The sequence below is a fragment of the Gossypium hirsutum genome, chromosome A07 (genome assembly GCF_007990345.1).
Source record: "Gossypium hirsutum isolate 1008001.06 chromosome A07, Gossypium_hirsutum_v2.1, whole genome shotgun sequence".
NCBI lineage: Eukaryota > Viridiplantae > Streptophyta > Magnoliopsida > Malvales > Malvaceae > Gossypium > Gossypium hirsutum.
Window position 1 is genome coordinate 19,474,474 of NC_053430.1, and position 20,506 is coordinate 19,494,979.

The 20,506-nt window shown below is 32.2% G+C and overlaps 3 protein-coding genes and 1 non-coding gene across 8 annotated transcripts; 2 read left to right on the plus strand and 2 right to left on the minus strand.

Annotated features, from left to right (window-relative positions):
- The first annotated feature begins 2,664 nt into the window (after positions 1 to 2,664).
- LOC107953305 (protein SAAL1) lies at positions 2,665 to 9,560 on the plus strand. Of its 5 annotated transcripts, none has more exons than XR_001699175.2 (12): positions 2,665 to 2,836; positions 3,037 to 3,357; positions 3,669 to 3,734; positions 3,857 to 3,996; positions 5,641 to 5,767; positions 6,254 to 6,405; positions 7,095 to 7,230; positions 7,642 to 7,726; positions 7,838 to 8,109; positions 8,247 to 8,377; positions 8,661 to 8,832; positions 9,194 to 9,560. XR_001699175.2 is itself a non-coding variant. In XM_016888561.2 (11 exons), exons 1-11 carry the CDS (start codon positions 2,732 to 2,734, stop codon positions 8,677 to 8,679), a joined length of 1,554 nt encoding a protein of 517 aa, XP_016744050.2. In that variant the 5' UTR covers positions 2,665 to 2,731; the 3' UTR covers positions 8,680 to 9,560. The 5 variants fall into 5 exon arrangements, 1 of the variants encoding a protein (XP_016744050.2); XR_001699176.2 differs by having other exon boundaries at positions 9,427 to 9,560; XR_005930472.1 differs by having other exon boundaries at positions 8,661 to 8,747.
- Positions 9,096 to 10,735, minus strand: LOC107953307 (GDSL esterase/lipase At5g22810). Its single transcript, XM_016888562.2, has 5 exons — positions 10,417 to 10,735; positions 10,191 to 10,321; positions 9,874 to 10,107; positions 9,415 to 9,670; positions 9,096 to 9,328 (listed from the first exon to the last, which is right to left on the minus strand). The coding sequence occupies exons 1-5, from the start codon at positions 10,655 to 10,657 to the stop codon at positions 9,135 to 9,137; spliced, it is 1,056 nt and encodes a 351-aa protein (XP_016744051.2). The 5' UTR covers positions 10,658 to 10,735; the 3' UTR covers positions 9,096 to 9,134.
- Positions 10,736 to 12,393: 1,658 nt separating this feature from the next.
- Positions 12,394 to 12,466, plus strand: TRNAA-UGC (transfer RNA alanine (anticodon UGC)). The gene has a single exon. It is a non-coding gene; the product is annotated as a tRNA-Ala (tRNA).
- Positions 12,467 to 14,632: 2,166 nt separating this feature from the next.
- On the minus strand, positions 14,633 to 17,921 carry LOC107953304 (putative phospholipid:diacylglycerol acyltransferase 2). Its single transcript, XM_016888560.2, has 6 exons — positions 17,025 to 17,921; positions 16,720 to 16,942; positions 16,249 to 16,532; positions 15,811 to 16,150; positions 15,442 to 15,710; positions 14,633 to 15,366 (listed from the first exon to the last, which is right to left on the minus strand). The coding sequence occupies exons 1-6, from the start codon at positions 17,498 to 17,500 to the stop codon at positions 14,883 to 14,885; spliced, it is 2,076 nt and encodes a 691-aa protein (XP_016744049.2). The 5' UTR covers positions 17,501 to 17,921; the 3' UTR covers positions 14,633 to 14,882.
- Positions 17,922 to 20,506: the final 2,585 nt, after the last annotated feature.

A 20,506-nucleotide genomic window follows, 5' to 3' on the forward strand; every position in this document is an offset into this window, starting at 1 on the left:
TTAAGTCATGATTATCTTCACTTCCAACTTTACTATATCACTATTCACTATTCACTCTCGTATCCTATATTCTAGTAGATACCCTATATTTACGTCAAGTGGTTTTCATTTAATTATGAAACATATGACTGTTATTGTTGTTGGAAAAAATGAAAGAAAGTAAGCATGCTTAACCTGCATATAATATCGAAAGCAAACACATACTACTATTTATTATAAAACTGATATGTATTTCATATATTTTACACTATAACCAAACCACATTTAAGTTAACCATAACATGCGCAAAAAAACGCATTTGATTCAAAACACCTTTTAATTTTTTTTGTTGGTTGAATGTATTACTAAATCTTCATCATACGTTTTCTTCTAAATTTGATTTTTTTTTTGTCAAATCATTCTCCTAATCATCAAGTTATGCAATTATGTATTTTCCTCCTAAAATACACAACTGATCGTACATTCAAGGAAAATCATTTACCTTTTTTTTTTGAAATAAATAATTTAGCATTATATATTGAAAAGTAAAAGGCAAATTTGCTATTAAGGACTTCTATATTTTTGCTTTTCTTTTTAGGGCTTATGCGATTTGAAATTACAAGCTAGGTGTTTTATATTTTCAAAAAAGTAATAAATTTTTAAAAGGATATCTCTGTGTTTTACGGGGGCTTCGCCCAAGTTTTAAAACAAAATCAATTTAAATACATATAAATTTTATATGTACCATCATACTTACTTGCATCATTAATCACTGGGATTGGAGAGCAGGTGCTAATATTGCGGATTGAGGCATTTTTTTCAAAAGACCCGAAGTGGCAAAGCTTTGGGTAAAAATAATATTTGGTGCAGTTATTGCACTTAAATTATTTTTACGCTTTTTAAATTTTAAATAGGAAACCATATGAATAAAGGAGAAACCCCATGAAAGAAAAATTAATGATTCATATAAATCACTTAATGGGAAATGTCCTGAATAAATCCAACGAGTGACTTATAATCCTGTTGTACAAAAAAAGGTTACTATCATGCCCTTTTGTGATGAATCATATAGTCTTACGACTTCATCTACTAATAAGAATAAGGTTAAAAAATGAATTGTGATTACAATTGAAAGTTTAAAACAACTGAAAAAGGTATATGAGTTAATATATGCTCTAAAGTTGAAAAAATCATAAAAATATGAAAAAAGGCTGGGTTTCTAGATTTTATTGGATGGAAATCAAGAATGAAATTCATTTTCATTATAAGACTTATTCTATCTCTTTTAGAAGATACTATGCCGCCACTCGGATTCGAACCGAGGTGCTCTAGCATATAACAAACTGTTATTATTATTTGAATAACATAAATAATAATATTTTTAATAAGTTCATAATTTCAACACTAAAATACTTTATTTCAACACCACTTTTTAAATTATTCTTTAGTAATTTTTTTAAAATAACATTGCTAAATTTCTAGTTTTCTTTTTTTTCTTTTTCCAACTACATATCACTCCTAGGCTCATTATGTGTGTTTAAATTTAAATTTTAAAATATATTCTACTAATAAAATTTTAGTTCAAAAAATTTCCTAAATAAAATTGTCATTTATCTTACATCACATAACACAAATATTTAAAGTAAGAATAAAATTAATTAATCTTAGCAATTTAATTTCACAATATTGAAGAATATAATATATATATATTATAAAACTAAAAAGAATACAAATATTAAGAAAGAACAAAAGACAAAGGAATAAAAGATGATTAAATTCTCATTTTAAGATGTATATAATCTTGTACATGCCCTCTATTTATAGGGCTTTAAGAACTATAAGTTACAAGGCATTAAGACCAATATTTAAGGTACCCTATAAATGATTTAGGGGTTACAACATAGTAAATTTATAGGGTTATGAACATTCATTCTTTAGGGGTTACAATAGGATGGAATTTGGGGTTATGAACATTCATTTTATCAAATGATTTACAACAATATATTTAATATTACAAATATTTGATGTTCTAAAAAAATTATACATATAATTAACTCGTGCGCCGCCCGAGATAAAAGAAACTAGCATGTATATGCAATTTAAATGAAATTTTAATTATGCTTTGTTTATTATTAAATTTATATATGATATTTATTATTATTATTATAAAATATTATCAAATTAGATATTCTTTATTATGTTTATATATGATTTTTATTATTATAAAATATTATCTTACTATAAAATAAATTTCAATTGTTAAAAGAGAATGCTACTATAATATTTTGTAATAAATATATTTATATTGTACTTGTTTCACTAATAACAACATTTAGAAAATGATTTTAGGAAAATTGGTTAAATAATCGAAAAATTTTAAGTAAATCATCCAAAGCACCAGAAAATATTAATTTTTTTAAACACAATCATAGAGCATATTTTAACCTTCTTATTTTTAATATGTAATTTGATATAAACAATTAATCAATTCAGAGTGAGGCGTGGTTGTAACCATAAAAATTGCTTGCAAAATAAGGGGTGAAATTGAGCAAAATGTATAAAACAGGGCATAATTAGAAAAGAATGAAAAATTACGGGTTTAAGAATATAAAATGCAGTCTATTTTTTCACAAAAAGGGGGGAGACTTCAATAACCAATAAATGACAAAAGAGAGGGAAACAAATACCGTAAACATTTGTCTATTAAAAAAAAAACTGTAAATATTTGTGGTTTCTCTAAGGAACCCAACAAATGGCGGCATCGGAATCAACTCCTACAAGAGAAGAAGAAGAAGGAGAGCAACTGGAAGAAGACCGTTTTGTCTCTTCGCATCACCCTTCCGCACCGCCCGATGAGGTTGCTAATCAACACCTAAGCCATGTTTTCTCTTTGCTCATCGTTTTTGTGTTCTCCAATCTAAGATTCTACAAGTTAGGGTTTTAGTTAACTTTGAATTAGCTTAAATTTGCTTTTTTTAATTTAGTTTTGAAAATATGCCTGCAATTTTGAATTTATTTTGTTAACGACTCTTTTTTTCCTTCTTTCTTTTGATGTAGTTATTTGATATTTCCACAACTGTTGATCCGAGTTATGTAATTTCATTGATAAGGAAACTTCTTCCAGTTGAACCAAAGAACGTTGATAATACTGAAATTCGGGGATCAAATTGTAATAATGAAGTTGTAAATTCATCAAATGATAGTTGTAAAAGCATGGGTATTGTTGATGATCCTACTAAATCTCATTTTCGAGGGGAAGGTGATGAAGATTCGCATAAGGAGGAAAATGCTCGTTTATCAGCTGGGGAAGAGGTCTGGGAGGAGTGTGGTTGTGTTCTGTGGGATCTTGCTGCAAACCAAACTCATGCTGAGCTCATGGTACTTGAACTTGCTCCTTGTCTTTATGGCATTTTAAGTGAAAATAATAGTACAATTTGTTTAAGTGTTAAAGATTACTGGAGATTAGGTATATAAAACTGAAATATAAAGAAGATAGATGGTTGTTCTATATACTGTTGGTCTCTGTCACCCACTTCTTTAGCTATTTAGGTGCTGAAAATCATAGATTAGGAACAAACGATTTATTAAAAATAATAGGGGAATGTACTGTTGTTTGATTGTAATTCAAGAGTTTCTAGTTTTACTTGTTGTATTGTATGCCCTGGGCTCACTCAATTATATCTATGCAGGTGCAAAATTTTGTACTTGAAGTTCTTTTAGCAAACCTTATGGTTACCCAATCCGTTCGTGTAACTGTAGGTTACAAATTTTCCCCTGTTTTAATTTCCTATCTTGATTATTTAGTTGGTCACTAGGTGGTTCTTAGGGACTTTGATGCATCACGCATGAGAGTTTTTATGTCCTTTCTTTGTCTCAGGAGATTTGTCTCGGAATTATGGGAAATTTAGCTTGCCATGAAGTTCCCTTGAAGCATATAGTCTCTTCAAACGGACTAATTGCTGTGATAGTAGATCAGTTGTTTTTAGATGACACCCAATGTCTATGTGAAGCTTTCCGGTAATTTAGAGTTAATCATATATTATGTTTTATGTTTACTTGCTTATAACCGAACATTATAATTTCTCCCTTTTCTTTTTCACTCTAAATATTGTTATTTTGTTTGCTATGCTGTCCTGATCTCTATGTTGATCTTCTTTATGGTTCTTTTAGGCCATGGTTATTCTAACACGATTGTTATGATACTCGTTGTTTTATTTAACCATATGCATAGTCACAACAATTTTCTTGGAAGACATTAAAATCTAGTCTTCAACCTATTGGAATTTCCTTTTTTCTTTTGTCATTTTACTCTGCAAGTAATTAGCATATTAGATGCCTAGAGAAGGGGATGAGAACATTTGCTCTTTGTTCTGAAATGAAAGTACCGCATCCTGCAAGCAGTGTTGTCAAGGTCGTAAGGCACACTCTAGGCACTAGAATCTGGATATTGCTTGCAAGATGTGGAAAAAGCATTTGCCTGATTGAAGTAAGGCACAATATGTGAATGTGTTTGTGTATACATGTAAAATAAGTTTAAAATATATAGTTATTATAATAAACTCTAAATATTGGTGTAGTTTATCCACAGAACATGCAAAAACTTTAATTTTCATTTGTTGGCCAATATACATGATTTCCTTATGGCCCATATTTGTTGATGAGTACACATATTGAGGATTAAGAGTCTGATTTTATCTATTTCTACTAGTAAAGGTACAACTAATGAAAAAAGTTAAAAAAAAAAAAGAAACCAAGGAGAATTTTTATTGAATTAAATTTTTTATATCTATTGTCTAAAAAAGAATACAACCTAGTTGTGTGCACGATCAAATTCACCTATCTCAAAAGGGTTTGAGGCACTTATGTTGTCTGGCACTAAGGCCCAACCCCTAGGTGCATGCCTTGACAACAGGAACAGATTTCCTCTGCCCCTAAGTGTGCCCCCTAAATTTCATTGGTCCAAATGTTAATTTTTTCCTTAAAACACAAAAGTTATTCAGTTTCCCTTATGTACAATAGTGGTGGTTTCATCTTTTGTGTTCAACCTAAAAGCTTCTTTTTTCTATCAAACTTCATTTCTTCTTTGCATTTTTTTCAGATGCAAATATGGGAGATATTTTATTGAAGCGAAAGTAATCTATAAGTTTTTACCATATCTATAATTTTTATTAAAAAATTGCTACTTCAGTTGCTAAACCACTTGAAGAAGATTATTCTAAGAATAAGTCATCAAGACCACTAAAATTAAAATCCGAAAACTCAAAATTAATTCATCAGTTTATAAATTGCATGAATTCAATTTACGACTTCATAGACCAGAAAGAACCAATAAAGAAACATATGGATTTGGATAGATTACTGAGGGAAAAGTCCGGTGATTGGAGGATTTTCGCGCCAAAGAGAAGAATACTAGCACAAGAGAGAACCACCATGGCTTTTTGTAAGAGAAATTGAACAACTTTTATGTTCTAAGAAAATAACACATGAACCAATGAATTTAGGGGCGCATTTAGGGGCAGGGAAAAGGGGCAAAGGAAATCTGTTCTGACAACAGTGACATCATGTAATATGTTCTTCAGTTGCCTATCATAGTTACATGCATGTATTTAGCTCTAACTGTTTTGGTTCTGCACCACTCTTATAGATCATACTCTGTGACAGGCTGTTAAGTTCTGGTCTTCAAGGTGGTGAATGCATAAAATGGGCAGAAGCATTGCAGTTTGAACACATTTTAAGCCGCATTTTATGGGTCATGGAAAACACGTTAAATCCACAGCTTATTGAAAAGGTTATACCAACATCTACTATTCATTTCTTCTGTAAAATTCCAGTAAATCTTTCTAACTTGTACATGCACAGGGTCATATTCATACCATTAACGGTATAGGCTGGTTTCAAAAAAATGATCTTAGAATTGAAAAATTCTTTGCTGTAGCAACCATGAGTGACCGATCTATACATTTTATAGTTTTTATTTAGTAAAGGGTGATTATCTGAGGATGTTAAGTACAAATTTGATAGAGAATTGTTGGGTTTCCTGTATGTTCAAGAGACCATTGAATTTTTGGATATTTTGGATTCTATTACTGCGTGGTGCTTAAGTTAGTACCTAATAGAGTCATGAATAATGCTCTTATGTTTGAAAATGAAGAGGGTTAAGTTTGCTAAGCATATACTAATTCAAGTTCATATGTCATTTTGGAATTTTGTTACTTTTTTCTTTGTAAATTCCTGTATTTTTTGTGATGGAATCTAAAGAAAGTTTTTCTAACAGAGTGTTGGACTTCTATTGTCCATGATAGAAAGTCAGAAGGAAGTTGAGCATATTCTTCTCTCGCCTTTGATGAAACTTGGTTTAGCAAGCGTACTGGTTAATCTTTTAACTTTTGAGATGAGCAAACTTACAAATGACAGAATACCTGAAAGGTACTATTCTATCTTATCTGCATCGAAAGAGTTGAAAGTTTAGTTTGAAATGAAATGAGTTCTGGACTGTTAACAAGCTTATTTCTCTTGTCCCACATGCTTTTATGTTTGAACCTTTTAAAATTACACACCTTATCCAATTGAAAAATTTTGGGGAAACTGATTTGATGAGCATCTGCTTTCCAACAAGCTCATTTTGCACTGGTTCGGGTTCCACTTTGACAGAAGCCTCATCAAAGAGCAATTTTAACACACTCACAGTCAAAGACATGTCTATGCTGTTCTGGCTAGTAGTTGTGTTATACACAACTGTATAAACAAACACAGTTACAACATGGCTGAGATTCACAAAAGTTATATTCTGTGCTTGGAGTCTTCTTTCTTTCAGTAATGTGATAAAGCCGTGGAAATCATTCTTCCTTTTGCTTGAAATTCTGGTCTGCAGTCTGCTTGTGGCTTTATTATGCTATATAAACTGTCCATGAATGTAAACATTGGATCTGGATTTAGCTGGTACCTGGTAGCATACTTTCATGCTTGACAGCTACAAATGCTTGTGTGAATTAAAATGGGATAACCAATAAGTTCTTCTTCTGATGATAATGGTTATATTGAATAAAAAACTGTCTTTTTTCTGTTAGATAACGGAATGCTAAACGCCTTGATGTTTGATTTACATCCAATATCAGGTACCCTGTTCTTGATGTTATTCTTCGTGCACTTGAAGCCCTCTGTGTTATAGATGTATGTTCTCAGGAAATCTGCTCAAATAAAGAAATTTTCCAACTAGTCTGTGACTTGATCAAATTTCCTGATAAAGTTGAGGTAATTTGCAACTCTTTCGTTACTGTAAAAACTGATATATGTTATAGACTCTTGAGTTTGTCAATTATTGGTTGTCTTGTTCATTCTCTGTTTCTGAGTGCTTGGAGATTCCTTTACTTGAATTGCATGTTGAAATTAGAATCTATACTCCTTTCGTATTCATTTCCACTAAATACAATAAAGGCTACTTTGCTTTGGCATCATGAAATAAATTGTGATAGAAAGCCTGCATTAGGTGAATTCTTCCTTATTATTGACTTTGACATTCTTACCTTTTCCATGTTTAAGGAATATTTGTCTTTCTTCCCGGTAAAAGATTGGGATCATGTAATAAACATCATTTGTTGGCTGGAGTTCTACACATTAAACAGTCTTGGATGATAATGCTCGCTGTTAATGTTTATTTTTCAGGTCTCTACCTCCTGTGTGACTGCTGGACTTTTAATTGCAAATATTCTGTCTGATGTTCCTGATCTAGCTTCAAGCATATCACAAGGTATATTGTTTATATTTTCTATCTATACAACTTCTCTCTGCGTTATGAGTTTTTGCATAAATCTGGACTGTTATCAAATTTTACGAGTATTGACACCTCAGGGCTACCCAGATTTGCCTTTCTTGCAGGGACTGTTTGATATTTTCCCATTTACTTCAGATGATTCTGAAGCACGATGTGCACTATGGAATGTTATTGCAAGGTTCCTAGTTCGAGTGCGAGAAGATGAGATGAGTGCTTCTAATCTACGCCAATATGTGTTTATTCTATTGAGCAAATCTGATGTGATAGAAGATGATCTTTTTGATCACCAATTTGATGAGAAAAAGGAAAATGAGAGCTTGGCCACCTCTGGCAGAAAATCAGATGCCCGAATTCTTGCTGTATCCTTTTGGTTTGACTTTCATTTGACATTGCCAATAGTTAAGCGAAGATATATTAGAGAACTGCCAATTTATTGCACTCATATATTATATTTCTACTCTTGCAATATCTGTGTTTCCCCTGACCTTTGAAACAGCTTAGAAGGATAACCAGCATATTGAACAAGTGGAATGCTTTAAAGGATTTTTGTGAGAAGGATATGATGGAGGATTACGCAACTAATGAAAAAATTGGTAGATTGTTGGATATCTGTCATGGACACAACATGTAAGCTCCTCATCCTATCTGTAATTGTTACTTCTAGCAATGTTCCAAACGATGGCCCTAGATTTTGTCATAATTTTGCAAAATTTTGGTATCCTGAGTTATCATGCTCAAGTAAAAGTTTAGCTACAATTTTATTTATCAGTGTAAATTTCGTAATCAGTTAGTTATGCCTGGACACAAGCCTGATTTAGCACATTGTTATTGCTGCTTGCTCTTTCCTTTGGTTTTGCAAGCTTGGATACGGCATGTTACCAAACATGCATTTGATAATTTCATGTTGCAGATCTGGTACTTCTGAATAATCTTTCTTGGGGCAACATTACTGAACATACAAGTCCATGAATCATTCATTCAACTTGCTCATATAGAGGTGAATAGAAACTTTAATGGGATCCTTTCTTATCTTTTGAAGCTTTGGACATAATTCATCATCCAATTAAGAGATGCTTTATGAGGTAAATATCTATTAAACCTAAATATATTCCTACAATTAATAGTTGCGAATAAGAAAGCCTAATAATTGAGTGTCATAATTGGCCAATAAAAGGAAGAAGATATAATTTTTTTTATTGTATATCTGGATTGGGTCATTACAGATACTTGTGAAACAAATGGAAAATCACAGGTTCTAAGCAGAACCAGTTCTTTTTCCATTCATAATTCAAGTGATAAATAGAAATGAAAATCACAACATGGAAACAAAGAGTACAACCAAATTCATTATGACATAAGCGAGTATTGTTTTCCTTTTTGGGCCTTAGGAAATAAGAGAAATTCCACTGCTCAACAGATCATCTGCTAAAATCTTGTTTGCAGCTTCTGATGGGTGGAATCCATCCCAGAAAACATATTCAGATGCATTTGCGCATGTCCCAATGGATTTGGGATTGCACAATATTGATGTTTCCAACAATCCGGTTCCACAACAAGCTTTTCTTGCTTCTGCAAAACCTGTTCAAACATTGCTTCAACTATCAGTGCCTTGCCTGCAAATTGAACTATTAGTTTCTATAAATACTAAAGAAATGATGATGTACCGTTGTCAGCAGGTTTAGTGACAAGATTATAGAGAGATTGGTAGATGTCAAAGACCACCAATTTAAGGTTGGGGAGCTTTGTCTGTAACCTTTGAGATGTTGCATTGAGCTTGTTGTTGAATGAAACTGCTTCCGTATTTAACTTAGCCACACACTCGTTGCTATCTGACCCGAAAACTGTTATGGCTGCTGGTAAGCATCCCAACGGTGGCAATGTCGTCACTCCAATTTTCCTTGCTCCGAGCTTGTACAAATTCTGTCACACAACTTTTCAACTTTAACCAAGTTGTAATCACATGTTTGAAGACCCCTTATTTTGAGCTTTTTGAGGGCTTGATTTAGTCATCTCTGAATTCATTGTGCTTTTAAACATATGTGCAACAATGGGAGTCTTTCTTTAGGGTTAGATTATTTTAGATTTCTATGTTTTGAAGATTTTTGGACGTAACAGAGAGAAACCTGAATGAAGTTAGCATATGATTCAATGAGAACATCCGAGAATTGATCAGGTGTATAGGACTTGTATAAAAGAGGATTAATGTAATAGTTTTGAAGAAAATCACTGCTCCCAGAACTGATAAGGTAGATTCCATCCGATATTATTGAAGAAGCATTGGATTTCCCTACAATGGCCACCAATTTATTTTGATACTGCTTGTAGTTCTCCAATTGCTTACTCAATGACAGTGTATGCTGCAAAAACAAACAACACGTATCAAAATCCTTAAGTACAAATAATGCTAAATCTTTTGTTTTCTTTTTACTTTTTTGCTTACATATAACTTTGCCGTAGTCTCATAATAACCAGAAGAAGCTGATGCAAAATTGGCTCCAATTAACAGGTTATTTCCTTTGGCCTTTTTGCTAAGATAAGCTGGTGGGTAATCAGTGAAGCCAATGTTCTCAGCTAACAAAACAAAACCAAATTGTAAGATGAAACAATATAAAAATGAACAAGCAAATTCAAGATGGTGTTGAAAAGGGTTTTATCGGATTAAGAACCAGTGAAGTCCGAGGCTAATTTTCCATTACAGAATCTCCCGGTTGGTTTGTGATTCAAAAAATCCCTCCCATAAGGAGGGAAGTCTGCTTTTATGATAGTGTAGAGGTTATTGTTGTTTCCTACATCAACAACCGAGTCCCCGAATATGAACATGGCAGGAACAAGGGGTTGTCCATTAGCCATTGTGAGCACAAATGCAAAGAGCACAAATACAACTATGAAATTGCTTGAAAACTTCATTTTCTTGTGTCTGTTGGATGCACTTAAGAGAAGTGATTGAAAAATGAGAAGAGGTTGGAAATGGCAACTATGTATATGAATTGGTATGAAGTTCTGTATATATACAGTTTGTTGATGAAGTATTTCATGATTGAAATTTCTATTAAAAAAGTCCGTTCAGTTGCTATAATTCCAAATCCCAAATATTTAATTAATTTTTTGTATTATAGGTGTGATTAACATGTGCAAGTCTTGGGGTAATTTGAGTCAGGACTTACTGAGATGATTCATGTTCAATGTAAGCTGCCATTGATGTTGCTGTATAAAAAGTTTCTTTGGGAAATATGGGTAAAGCCAGTCTGGAATGTATATTTGACGATAGATGTTGCACCGGAAGCCAATTTTTTTTAGGTAATCATGCCCAAAATTAGAAGAAGAGAAGTTGAGTGTTAGGATAAAAGTATATTAAAAGTTTTTAAGTTTTTTTTTTCGTATTTGGAGGTAATCTAAAAAATAATTAATTACAATAGACATCCTTAAATTATGATTTAAAATTATTTTAAAATTTTTTAGAATGGTTTCTAAATTTTAAAATGTTCTAATTGAATCTTCAAAGTGTCAGTATTATATCAATCAAGTCTTTTTATCAGTCTAATCGCTAGTTTAGGTGTTAAATTTTATCTTGAATTTGACACGGTACGTAGACCATATTTTTAACATATATATATTTCATAGATAACTTAGATCTAACGTGTTACAAAGCAAACAATGTTATTGAAATATAGGAGGGCTTTTTCTATAACACTTCGTATCCAAGTAATATGTGATGTAGCTATATACACATGTAAAATTTAATTAAGTTATATTTCACGTCAAATTTGAGTTAGTATTTAATTTCTTAACCAATGATGAGGTTAATGAAAGACTTATTTGATGTTGGTATTTTGATAACTCAATCAAAATGTTGTAATAAATACGATTAACCAATTAAATTAATGGTTTCTTTAGCTAGTAAAGTATGGGTTATAAAATTGGGATGTGGTGGTAGTGAAAGGGAGAAATTGCATAGTTAAATGGGCATTAGTTCCAACTAACTAAACCCTAGTGGCGTGTCTTGATGAGCTTTCACTTTAGGCTGTCCTAACTTCTGCTACACCCTTTTTTTTTCCATCTGTTTTTGCCCAATTTCAGAACAAAGGTCAACAAAAATAATGGGACCTTGCATTTACATTACAAACAAGATCTTCACTCACTCACTCACCCTTTGGTTTCTTTTATATATTTTGTATTGCGTGCCCTCTCATTTACTACCACTTCCCCAATCACTTTCACATACTGTAAATTTCAACCATGGTTCGACAGATAAAAGAGATTGGACACCCTTTCTTACATACAAAACTATTTATACCCAAACCCTTCCTATTAGGGGGTTTGCAGGAATTGCAGAAAATGGCCTCCACCCATATTCACAATGCTCATCTTTCCCTTCAAACAGTTTAAGTATGTTAAGAGGCAATCATAGATTATAGTGGTTTCTTGCTTCTTCCATCTTTTTAACTCAATTGGGTTTTCATTTTTCCGGTACAAAATAGATTGTAACATGAACATCAAGATTAAATTAAAAATATTAGTAAGGTTTAAATTCCCAACCTGTTACATGTGCAACACTTTCGTTAAATCTGGGTTGTCAACTGGATTCTTTTGCCTATAAGTTTAGTTATATAAAACTAAAAATCCTGCCCAAACTGAGGCAACACGGGGATGTAGCTCAAATGGTAGAGCGCTCGCTTTGCATGCGAGAGGTACAGGGTTCGATCCCCTGCATCTCCATTTTATATCCATTTAACTGGCTACTCTATAAATACTATATTGGGTATGATTAACCCATAATAATAAAAATATCTTTAATTTACAAAATAAATTATATATTATTTTTGTTATTTATATATTTTATGAAAATAATAAGATTTTAGGTGAAACAATTATAATTTTTAACATTTGTATTTTATCATTAAAGTATTTATATCAAATTTGTTATTTAATTTTGTTTTTTACCCACAATCTACACTATTATTTAAAAGTTTTTGATTGAATTTGTCTCCTGCAATCGAATCCCAGCTAAGTTATGAAATTATCAAAAGCTCAACATTTTAATAAAGCAATAAATATAATTTTGACTGGCTACTCTATAAATACTATATTGGGTATGATTAACCCATAATAATAAAAATATCTTTAATTTACAAAATAAATTATATATTATTTTTGTTATTTATATATTTTATGAAAATAATAAGATTTTAGGTGAAACAATTATAATTTTTAACATTTGTATTTTATCATTAAAGTATTTATATCAAATTTGTTATTTAATTTTGTTTTTTACCCACAATCTACACTATTATTTAAAAGTTTTTGATTGAATTTGTCTCCTGCAATCGAATCCCAGCTAAGTTATGAAATTATCAAAAGCTCAACATTTTAATAAAGCAATAAATATAATTTTGAGAGTACTTTTATTTTTTTTACATACAAATTAAAAAAAATATACATACACATGATGATATTTGAACCCAAATCCTTAAATTCTTCCTTCCAACTCTACCATTTCAACCAAAACCACGTTTAATTTTTATGTCAATTTTTTATAGATTGAGTTGATGTTACTTGTTAACTAGGTTCTAATTTGATTGTAAAATTACCAAAAACTTGTTCATTTTACAAAATAACAAATATTATTTTAAGAGTATTTATGTTTTCTTTTTCATATTTTGAGAAATCTAAAAATATATACATAATAGGAATCATAGAATTCAAACACCATAATTTTCACAAACTCAACTTTATCAAAACCACATTTCATTTTTATAATAAAATTTGGAGGAAACTACATTCAAAATCATTAATCTATTAGTAAGTTTATGTTTTAATTACTTAATTTCAAAAAAGTTACAAAATGGTCACTAAATTATTAGGATGTTTTCATTTAAGTTATCTAGCTGTTAAAATAGCTACTGTATGACTTTCCATGTTCTCACTGTCTGCACCAATTAAAAACTCTTATTTCCCTTCTCTTTTATAGTTCAATTTTTTTTTTCATGAAACAACTTTGGATATTACGAATTTGTAAACTAAAATCCAAACAGTTTTCTTCTTCGATCTTCAAGATTGACCGTCATATGAACTTTGATCTAAGGTATGCTCTTCTCCTCATTGATTGGTATTGATCTACCGTATCAACCGTCGAATCGTCGCTTGAAACTCTCTAATCAGACTTTTTTTTAAAAAAAAGAAAAAAAAAGTTTAATACCCTAATAACTTAAATAAAATTTTTTAAATAGTTTAATTACTTAAATAAAAATATTTAAATAATTAAATAATATTTTTTAAAATTAAGCCTTAAAGTTTGATAACTTTTGTTACATAAGATTCTTTGTGCGCAATATTACTGATATCATTGACTGTTGAGTAAACATTTGGATTCAACTGGAGCTCCAGTCCAGTGCAATTAAGCACCTTTTTAGTGCAAACGCACCATTTTGAAGCATTTGGATTGCTTCAGTTCAGCGTGTTTAATCACATCAACTGCACTGCACTGATCGTCTACATTTTCACTGGAGCTTCAAGCTCCAGTCCTTCCACTGGCATCAAAGTTTCCAACAAGGAAAAACATTATTCTTTATTCAACTTCATTTTTTATTATATTTTATTTAAAAACAAAATAAATTTAATTAATAGAATTGGTAATTTTATTATTATATAATAAATCATTAAACATATGTCTTATTATTATGATTAATATGATCAATTAATTATATGAATAAAAAATAATATAATATAATATTTTATTAATTTATAATTTAATATAATAAATCCAACTCCAATAGATGACAAGGAAGTCTAAAGCTCCTCCATTTTCACAAGAGCTGCTGAATTAGGCATCTCTCAAGATGATTCTCCTCTTAAATCATTAGAAAGAAAATCAATGCCCAATGCTAAGTAGAATATTTATTATTTGATTACAGGGGAAAAAAGTCGGAAAATTACAACATTACAAGAAAATTGAATACCCCATTTTATGCACCTTTCTCTCAAAGTCACCACCATACGTTATGAATTTCTCTACCTCATCAACCCACCCTTTCTGGGTTGCCTTTTTCAGCTCATCCTTTATTTCCCCATGTTAGTTTTACTCCATTTTGTTGGTTACTACTTGTTAGGCACTCCTCATTTTTTCTTACTCTCATCATAGCCCAAGGTTAATTCTTTCCGACATCTTTATGATGTCGGAGTGAATCTGATCGCCTCCTATCTCGTCCCCGGTGGCACCAGATGCAACACGCATTATGTCTTCGATCAGAGCGAAATTTCCCATGATGTCGACGTGTGACCCACTCTCGATCCCCCTCCCTTCCATCAGACTAGTTGGCGGCTTGTGCCGGTACTCCCTGATGTATGTGGCAATACCAGATGGATTGAACCGGGTTCGTCCTCTCCAACCTTTCGCACACATGAAGCCGGCACTTAGAACCGGTACACTCTCGTCCCCGTCTGCAAAATAGACTCCACCTTTCAAGCAGCTACCATCTTCTCCGTGGACTGAGTTATCAATCTGGTATGGAATGCTTTTGCACCTACTGTTAGGTGATAGCTTGTACACGTATGATCGTTCAGTCGGAATTCCGACACCATACATGCAATATATCTCCATGTCCGGAGCATCAGATAATCTGAAAAGCAATGTGCTTAGAATCTATATATCCATTACATATACATACAACTCAAGTGTAATTATGTGTACTTACTTCGTTTCAAGTGGATTAGACCAGTATTTGTAATGGTTGTATTTAGGGTCATCAAGATTTTCAGCTATTCCATGTGAAAAATGAGCTTCGGCTCGTCTCATCATTTTCGGTGCCACAAACCGAAGCAGATCAAGAAGAGTTGTAGTTGTGTAAGCTTTATCTGCTGCAACATTTTGGATGCTTTGCCTGCTCATCTCATCATATTCAGTCCATGCCTCTCCACACGAAAAGTTATTGAAATTTTCGGAAGTACTCGTTCGCGAAAATACCTAATAATGAAACATAATTATTGATTGCCACTACGGAAGCGGCTTTTCTTCTATATTTTCCTGGGTACATTTCAAAAGAGATAAAGGTTAAATATAATACCTTTGAATCAGAAGTGGGAAGCTTTGAGGAATGTAAAATTGAGGCTGGCTTGCCGAAAGAGATTATTCTTCCATAGTTAGCAAGATCTTTGACTAGGAAGCCTCTCTTAACGTCACTGTTGTTGACATTATTAGTGGTTAGAGAGGTCTTAGAATGACTTTTCTTGGAGAAGTCACAAACATGACCTTCTTCAGGAGACCGGTCCATGTTTCCCCAAATGACCTCTCCACCTTTAGGCAGCAATGACACGATGGAGTCCCATGTCCGAGCCATCCGCATAACACGTTCAAATGTTTGAAGGCCCAAAATCTCGGAATCGAAAACTCCCGGAGCCATAGCTCTACAACAAATATGGTATATGTTTCATGCACAAAACATCAAGTAAACTATGTTTCATCCACTCAACTACTACTACAAGGAAGAGATGGAAAAGCTAACCTGATGTAAGAAACATCTTTGCCCTCAGCAGAGAACAAATTACTAACAGCCTTTGGAACACCGAGAAACGCAGGGCCAATGTTCATGACGGCCTTGATGTGCTTGGCACACCAACCTGGACCACCACCGCCCCCCATAGGAGGAGGTGTTTCAACCCATTTAAGGAAGTGAAGAAAATAGATGACCCCCATGGAATGGGGCACCGCTACCACTTTCTTATACCCATTGCTTATATACATTAGCTCAATTTTACTTTTCAGCCTAGTAAGAGCATGGTCCCGAATCTGCTTTTCCCCAATAAAAAATACATTTATTAGTAATCGCTCGATTTAATATCTTATAATTAAGGGGTTGTTTTCATCCAAATTCTTATTTCTGCCAACTGCTAAGCCTAAAGGAGCAGTGTTTTGTTGAGATGGACATGAAAATAACACAATGCAAGAAGCAGAGGGTTAGCCGTTATATTTATACCTCTGTATTCTGGAAAGATAGCCTCCAATCATAAGCAGCCATATGCAAATTCTTGCCCTCATAGCCGATTTTCGCCAAATTTTCAATGAGAACAGCCCACACGAAATATCCAGGAGCAAAATAGTCGGCTCCAACCAGCCCCGGAACGGCACGAACTCGGATTCCTTGTGGGTCAAGGCCAGTTTCATAGTGCAAAGATAAGTGCTCCAACAAACACAAAGGCCTAAACATCAATCAATTTCAATCTCAAGAAAGTCATTAAATGAGCAAATGATGAAACTGTTAGTAGTATTTTTTTTAAGTACCTTTTGAAGATCTGAGTGAAGCTACCACCACCCCAAAGGCGTTTACGAAACAGACCATCGGCACAAGGCCTGCCTTCCCAAAGCTCTAGGCCACCGGTGACAATGCCAGGGACTAAAACGACAGGGTGAAGGGCCGTCAAGCCTTCACGCTTAAGCCTCACTCCGGGGCCTGGTAATTCAGGAACCCGAAGCAATGTAACCGGAAAGCAGTGGTAGAAGAACAAAAGGAGCCACCAAGTGGTGCAAAGGTAACCAATAATCCAACAGCAAGAATCTAAGCACCTCCATTCTTTTGGTTGCCTCTTAGGTTGTTTTCTCTTCTTGTTGATTTCCAAGGCAAAGTTGTTAGCAGAAAGGACATCCTCTTCCTTCTTGTCGAGTTTTTCATCAATCTCAAAAGATTCATACCCCACTGAAGTACACTTAACCGCTGACTCTACATAGCATAGTTTCCTAAACCTAAGAACAGAGGCCATTTCCGACAGACAATAAAAATCGTAGAATTCACTGAAAAGCACAACAACAACAAAAGCTACCCATCAAAGGGGAAAACACAAAAAACATGAAAACATTACAAACAATGTAAGAACAAGAACTTCTCACTAATATAAAAATACAAGCGTAGACAAACAAGTGAATTATTATAAAGGTGAGAGAATTGTGGAGAGCATTTAATTAAAGATTGTGCGTTACTGAAAGGGGAAAAGAACACTTGTTGAAGAAGAAGAAGATATGGGTGAGCCTGAAAGGCGGGTAAGAAACAAACAGGGACTCACAGAGATAAGAAACAAAAGATAAGATGGGATTCTTCTATCATAGGTTTTTAGAGAATGTAAGTATGGGTAGTGAAAGAGAAGGAAGGTGGGTGTGGAGGCGGAGGGAGGGACTGTATATACATAGATAGGTGGAAGATGGAAAAGGGTATAACAAAATTTGTTTAGTGATATTGAATGACACTTGTCTTGGTCCTTTACATGCATGAGCTGAGCTGATCACCCTTTATCATCACCTGTCACCTTTTCTGTACAGTCGAAGTCTCTCTTAGCTTACGCTTTCATTTCTTAGGTATTCACAATGTAAATGCAAATGTATTCCTATGTGTATGACTTCAACATCATTCATTAATTATGTTCTGGGATTACTCATTTATGGTTACTCCTATTTTACTGACTTAATTTTTTTTTAATTTTATCATTTTAAAAAATAAATAAATTAAATTAATTACTTTACCATTAAAATAAGAATAAGTCCTATTTCGAGTGATTAACATATAATTTATCTTAATTTTAGAATTATTAACCTTACCATTTAACACTAGAATCACCAATTTAATTAGTTTAGAATGACCAAATTAATAAAAAGAAAATTAGGCGACGAAAATAAAAATAATCTTATTTACGTAATTAACCGATACCTTTTATTTTAAATTTTGACATATAATTATAGTTTATATTATTTAATTAAAAAATTTTAAAAACTATTTTTAGATATAAACAATCTTATAATAAAATTAATTACTCTATTGTTTTAATTTAGTTGGTGTTTGGTTAGTTAATTACATCAACTTGCCAACATGAATAATGAATTAAGTCTTGTCATCCTCCATCAGACCATAAATGTTAAATTTATCATGTGTAGGTGAAACAAATAAAATTTATTTAAGTAATATTTGTTTTGAAATAAAAATAAATTGATTGATTATAATTATAATTTTAGAAGCGTGATTTTTCAAATATGAAATTCTTATAATCCTACTACTACTTTTTAATTGTTATAAATTAGTGGAGAGGAGATGTGACTTGAATCATATTTTTGGGTTAATATCTAACAATTTTATCACTTTAATTGTCACTCCGTAATTATATGTTAATAAATTTAATTGATATTTAAACATTTTAATTATTTATATTTATTCTTAATATTTGAAAAATTTATGCATAAATTATATAAATGAATATTTGTTTCTTAAAAAGAATGGTAATTTTACTTTAAAACAAAAGCAGTTTTACTATGTTTCATATTCAAAACTGTAATTGCGAATGTGTTCGGATTTATATTATATCACTTATTAATAAATATTTGACAAAAAATAAAAAATTATAAATAAATGGATTAATACTTATTTTTAAAGGTTCTAAGCTGTGGTTCTGTATAGAATACAAATCAGGGAGGGATTCAAGATTTTACTTCAAAGGGAATGGAATTTTTAAATTCGAATGATCTATTTTTTTAACATAAAAAACTGTTAGTTTTTCTCGAATATTTTTTTCCTTATCAAACAAACTAATTTAATGTTTTTTAAAAAGTATGAACGATTTAACTGTAAAAAATTTAAAAGGAAAAAAAATCACATTATATAAAATTAAATATTTCTTTCCAATATGCAAAAAAGAATAACTAATACTATACTAAAAATTTCATAAATATCATTATAATTCCAAAAATTAAATTAAAACGAACTTGGCCTTAGTCCCGTTTCTCAATACTAGGCATCCTAAATTACACCATTTGCTTTTTCATAAGATCGAGCTCATCAATTATAAAATCTATTGAAAATTCTTGAGCTATCTTTTTTCTGATGTATGCCACCAAGTAGATTGGAAGAAAATCATCTTCCATACTGTTGTGAAGCCTTGTCTTCACAATTTTCATGGCTGAAAATGTTCGTTCGATTGTTGCAGTAGACATGAGAAGAGTTAGCACAAGACAAATAGTTATATAAAGAAGAGGATAAATACTTGACTTTTTTGTCTTAGCTAGCACTTGACATAACTCGACAACTATAGAAGCTTTCTACAACTCCATGCTTTGATGATCATCAAGTTGAAAATGCTCCAATTGAATCTTCATGTGTAGCTTTTATTGCTCCGTAAAATCATTCAAATAAAAATCATTTATAAGCTTGCAGATATCTTCCACTCGAAAAGCTTTATAATTATCGCTTGGATCCAAAGCGGAGCTAAGAACAAGTTACTCCACTACCTCATCATTAAAGCGAGAATTCATTTCTGTTAGCAATGAATCGATACCAGTAATGAATATATCAAACCGATAATGATGCTCAATAGTGAGGTTATCTCTTTGGATGCAAGACCGACCTCGCCTATATTTGGATGAAGCACTTAAATTGGGGACTTTTATCTCATGATCTTTACAAAATGACTTCATTTTCTCAAACGAAGGATCCCACCCATGTTCTCTGGATTTCTAGAGAAGCATTTTAGTTGATGACACCAACTACATCGCTTTTAGTATATCTTGCGATTTATACTGCAATGCTTGACAAATATCATCAGTGATTCCAAGCATCTCAATCAAGAAATGTAAGATGAAAACAAATTCAACGAATGCCATTGCATCATATATTCCATTAGCTTCACTCTTTTGAGTAAGGTTGCCGAACTTGATGGTATCTTGTAATACAACATAGACGGAATCGAACATCCTCATCAAGCTATGGAGAGAAACTAAATGAGATCCCC

Bases quoted from the DNA above. Each gene is read 5' to 3' on its own strand.
- LOC107953307 (XM_016888562.2), bottom strand. From the start codon at position 10,657: ATGAAGTTTTCAAGCAATTTCATAGTTGTATTTGTGCTCTTTGCATTT. The intron at 9,671-9,873 runs GTTTCTCTCTGT...GTTGTGTGACAG, and splicing joins CATATGCTAACTTCATTCAG to AATTTGTACAAGCTCGGAGC. The intron at 9,329-9,414 runs GTACATCATCAT...ATGTTTGAACAG, and splicing joins CACTAAACCTGCTGACAACG to GTTTTGCAGAAGCAAGAAAA.
- LOC107953305 (XM_016888561.2), top strand. From the start codon at position 2,732: ATGGCGGCATCGGAATCAACTCCTACAAGAGAAGAAGAAGAAGGAGAG. The intron at 7,727-7,837 runs GTATATTGTTTA...AGGGCTACCCAG, and splicing joins AGCTTCAAGCATATCACAAG to ATTTGCCTTTCTTGCAGGGA. The intron at 8,110-8,246 runs GTATCCTTTTGG...CCTTTGAAACAG, and splicing joins CAGATGCCCGAATTCTTGCT to CTTAGAAGGATAACCAGCAT.
- LOC107953304 (XM_016888560.2), bottom strand. From the start codon at position 17,500: ATGGCCTCTGTTCTTAGGTTTAGGAAACTATGCTATGTAGAGTCAGCG. The intron at 16,943-17,024 runs GTACTTAAAAAA...ATTGATGTTTAG, and splicing joins TTCACTCAGATCTTCAAAAG to GCCTTTGTGTTTGTTGGAGC. The intron at 16,533-16,719 runs GTATAAATATAA...GGGGAAAAGCAG, and splicing joins TATCTTTCCAGAATACAGAG to ATTCGGGACCATGCTCTTAC.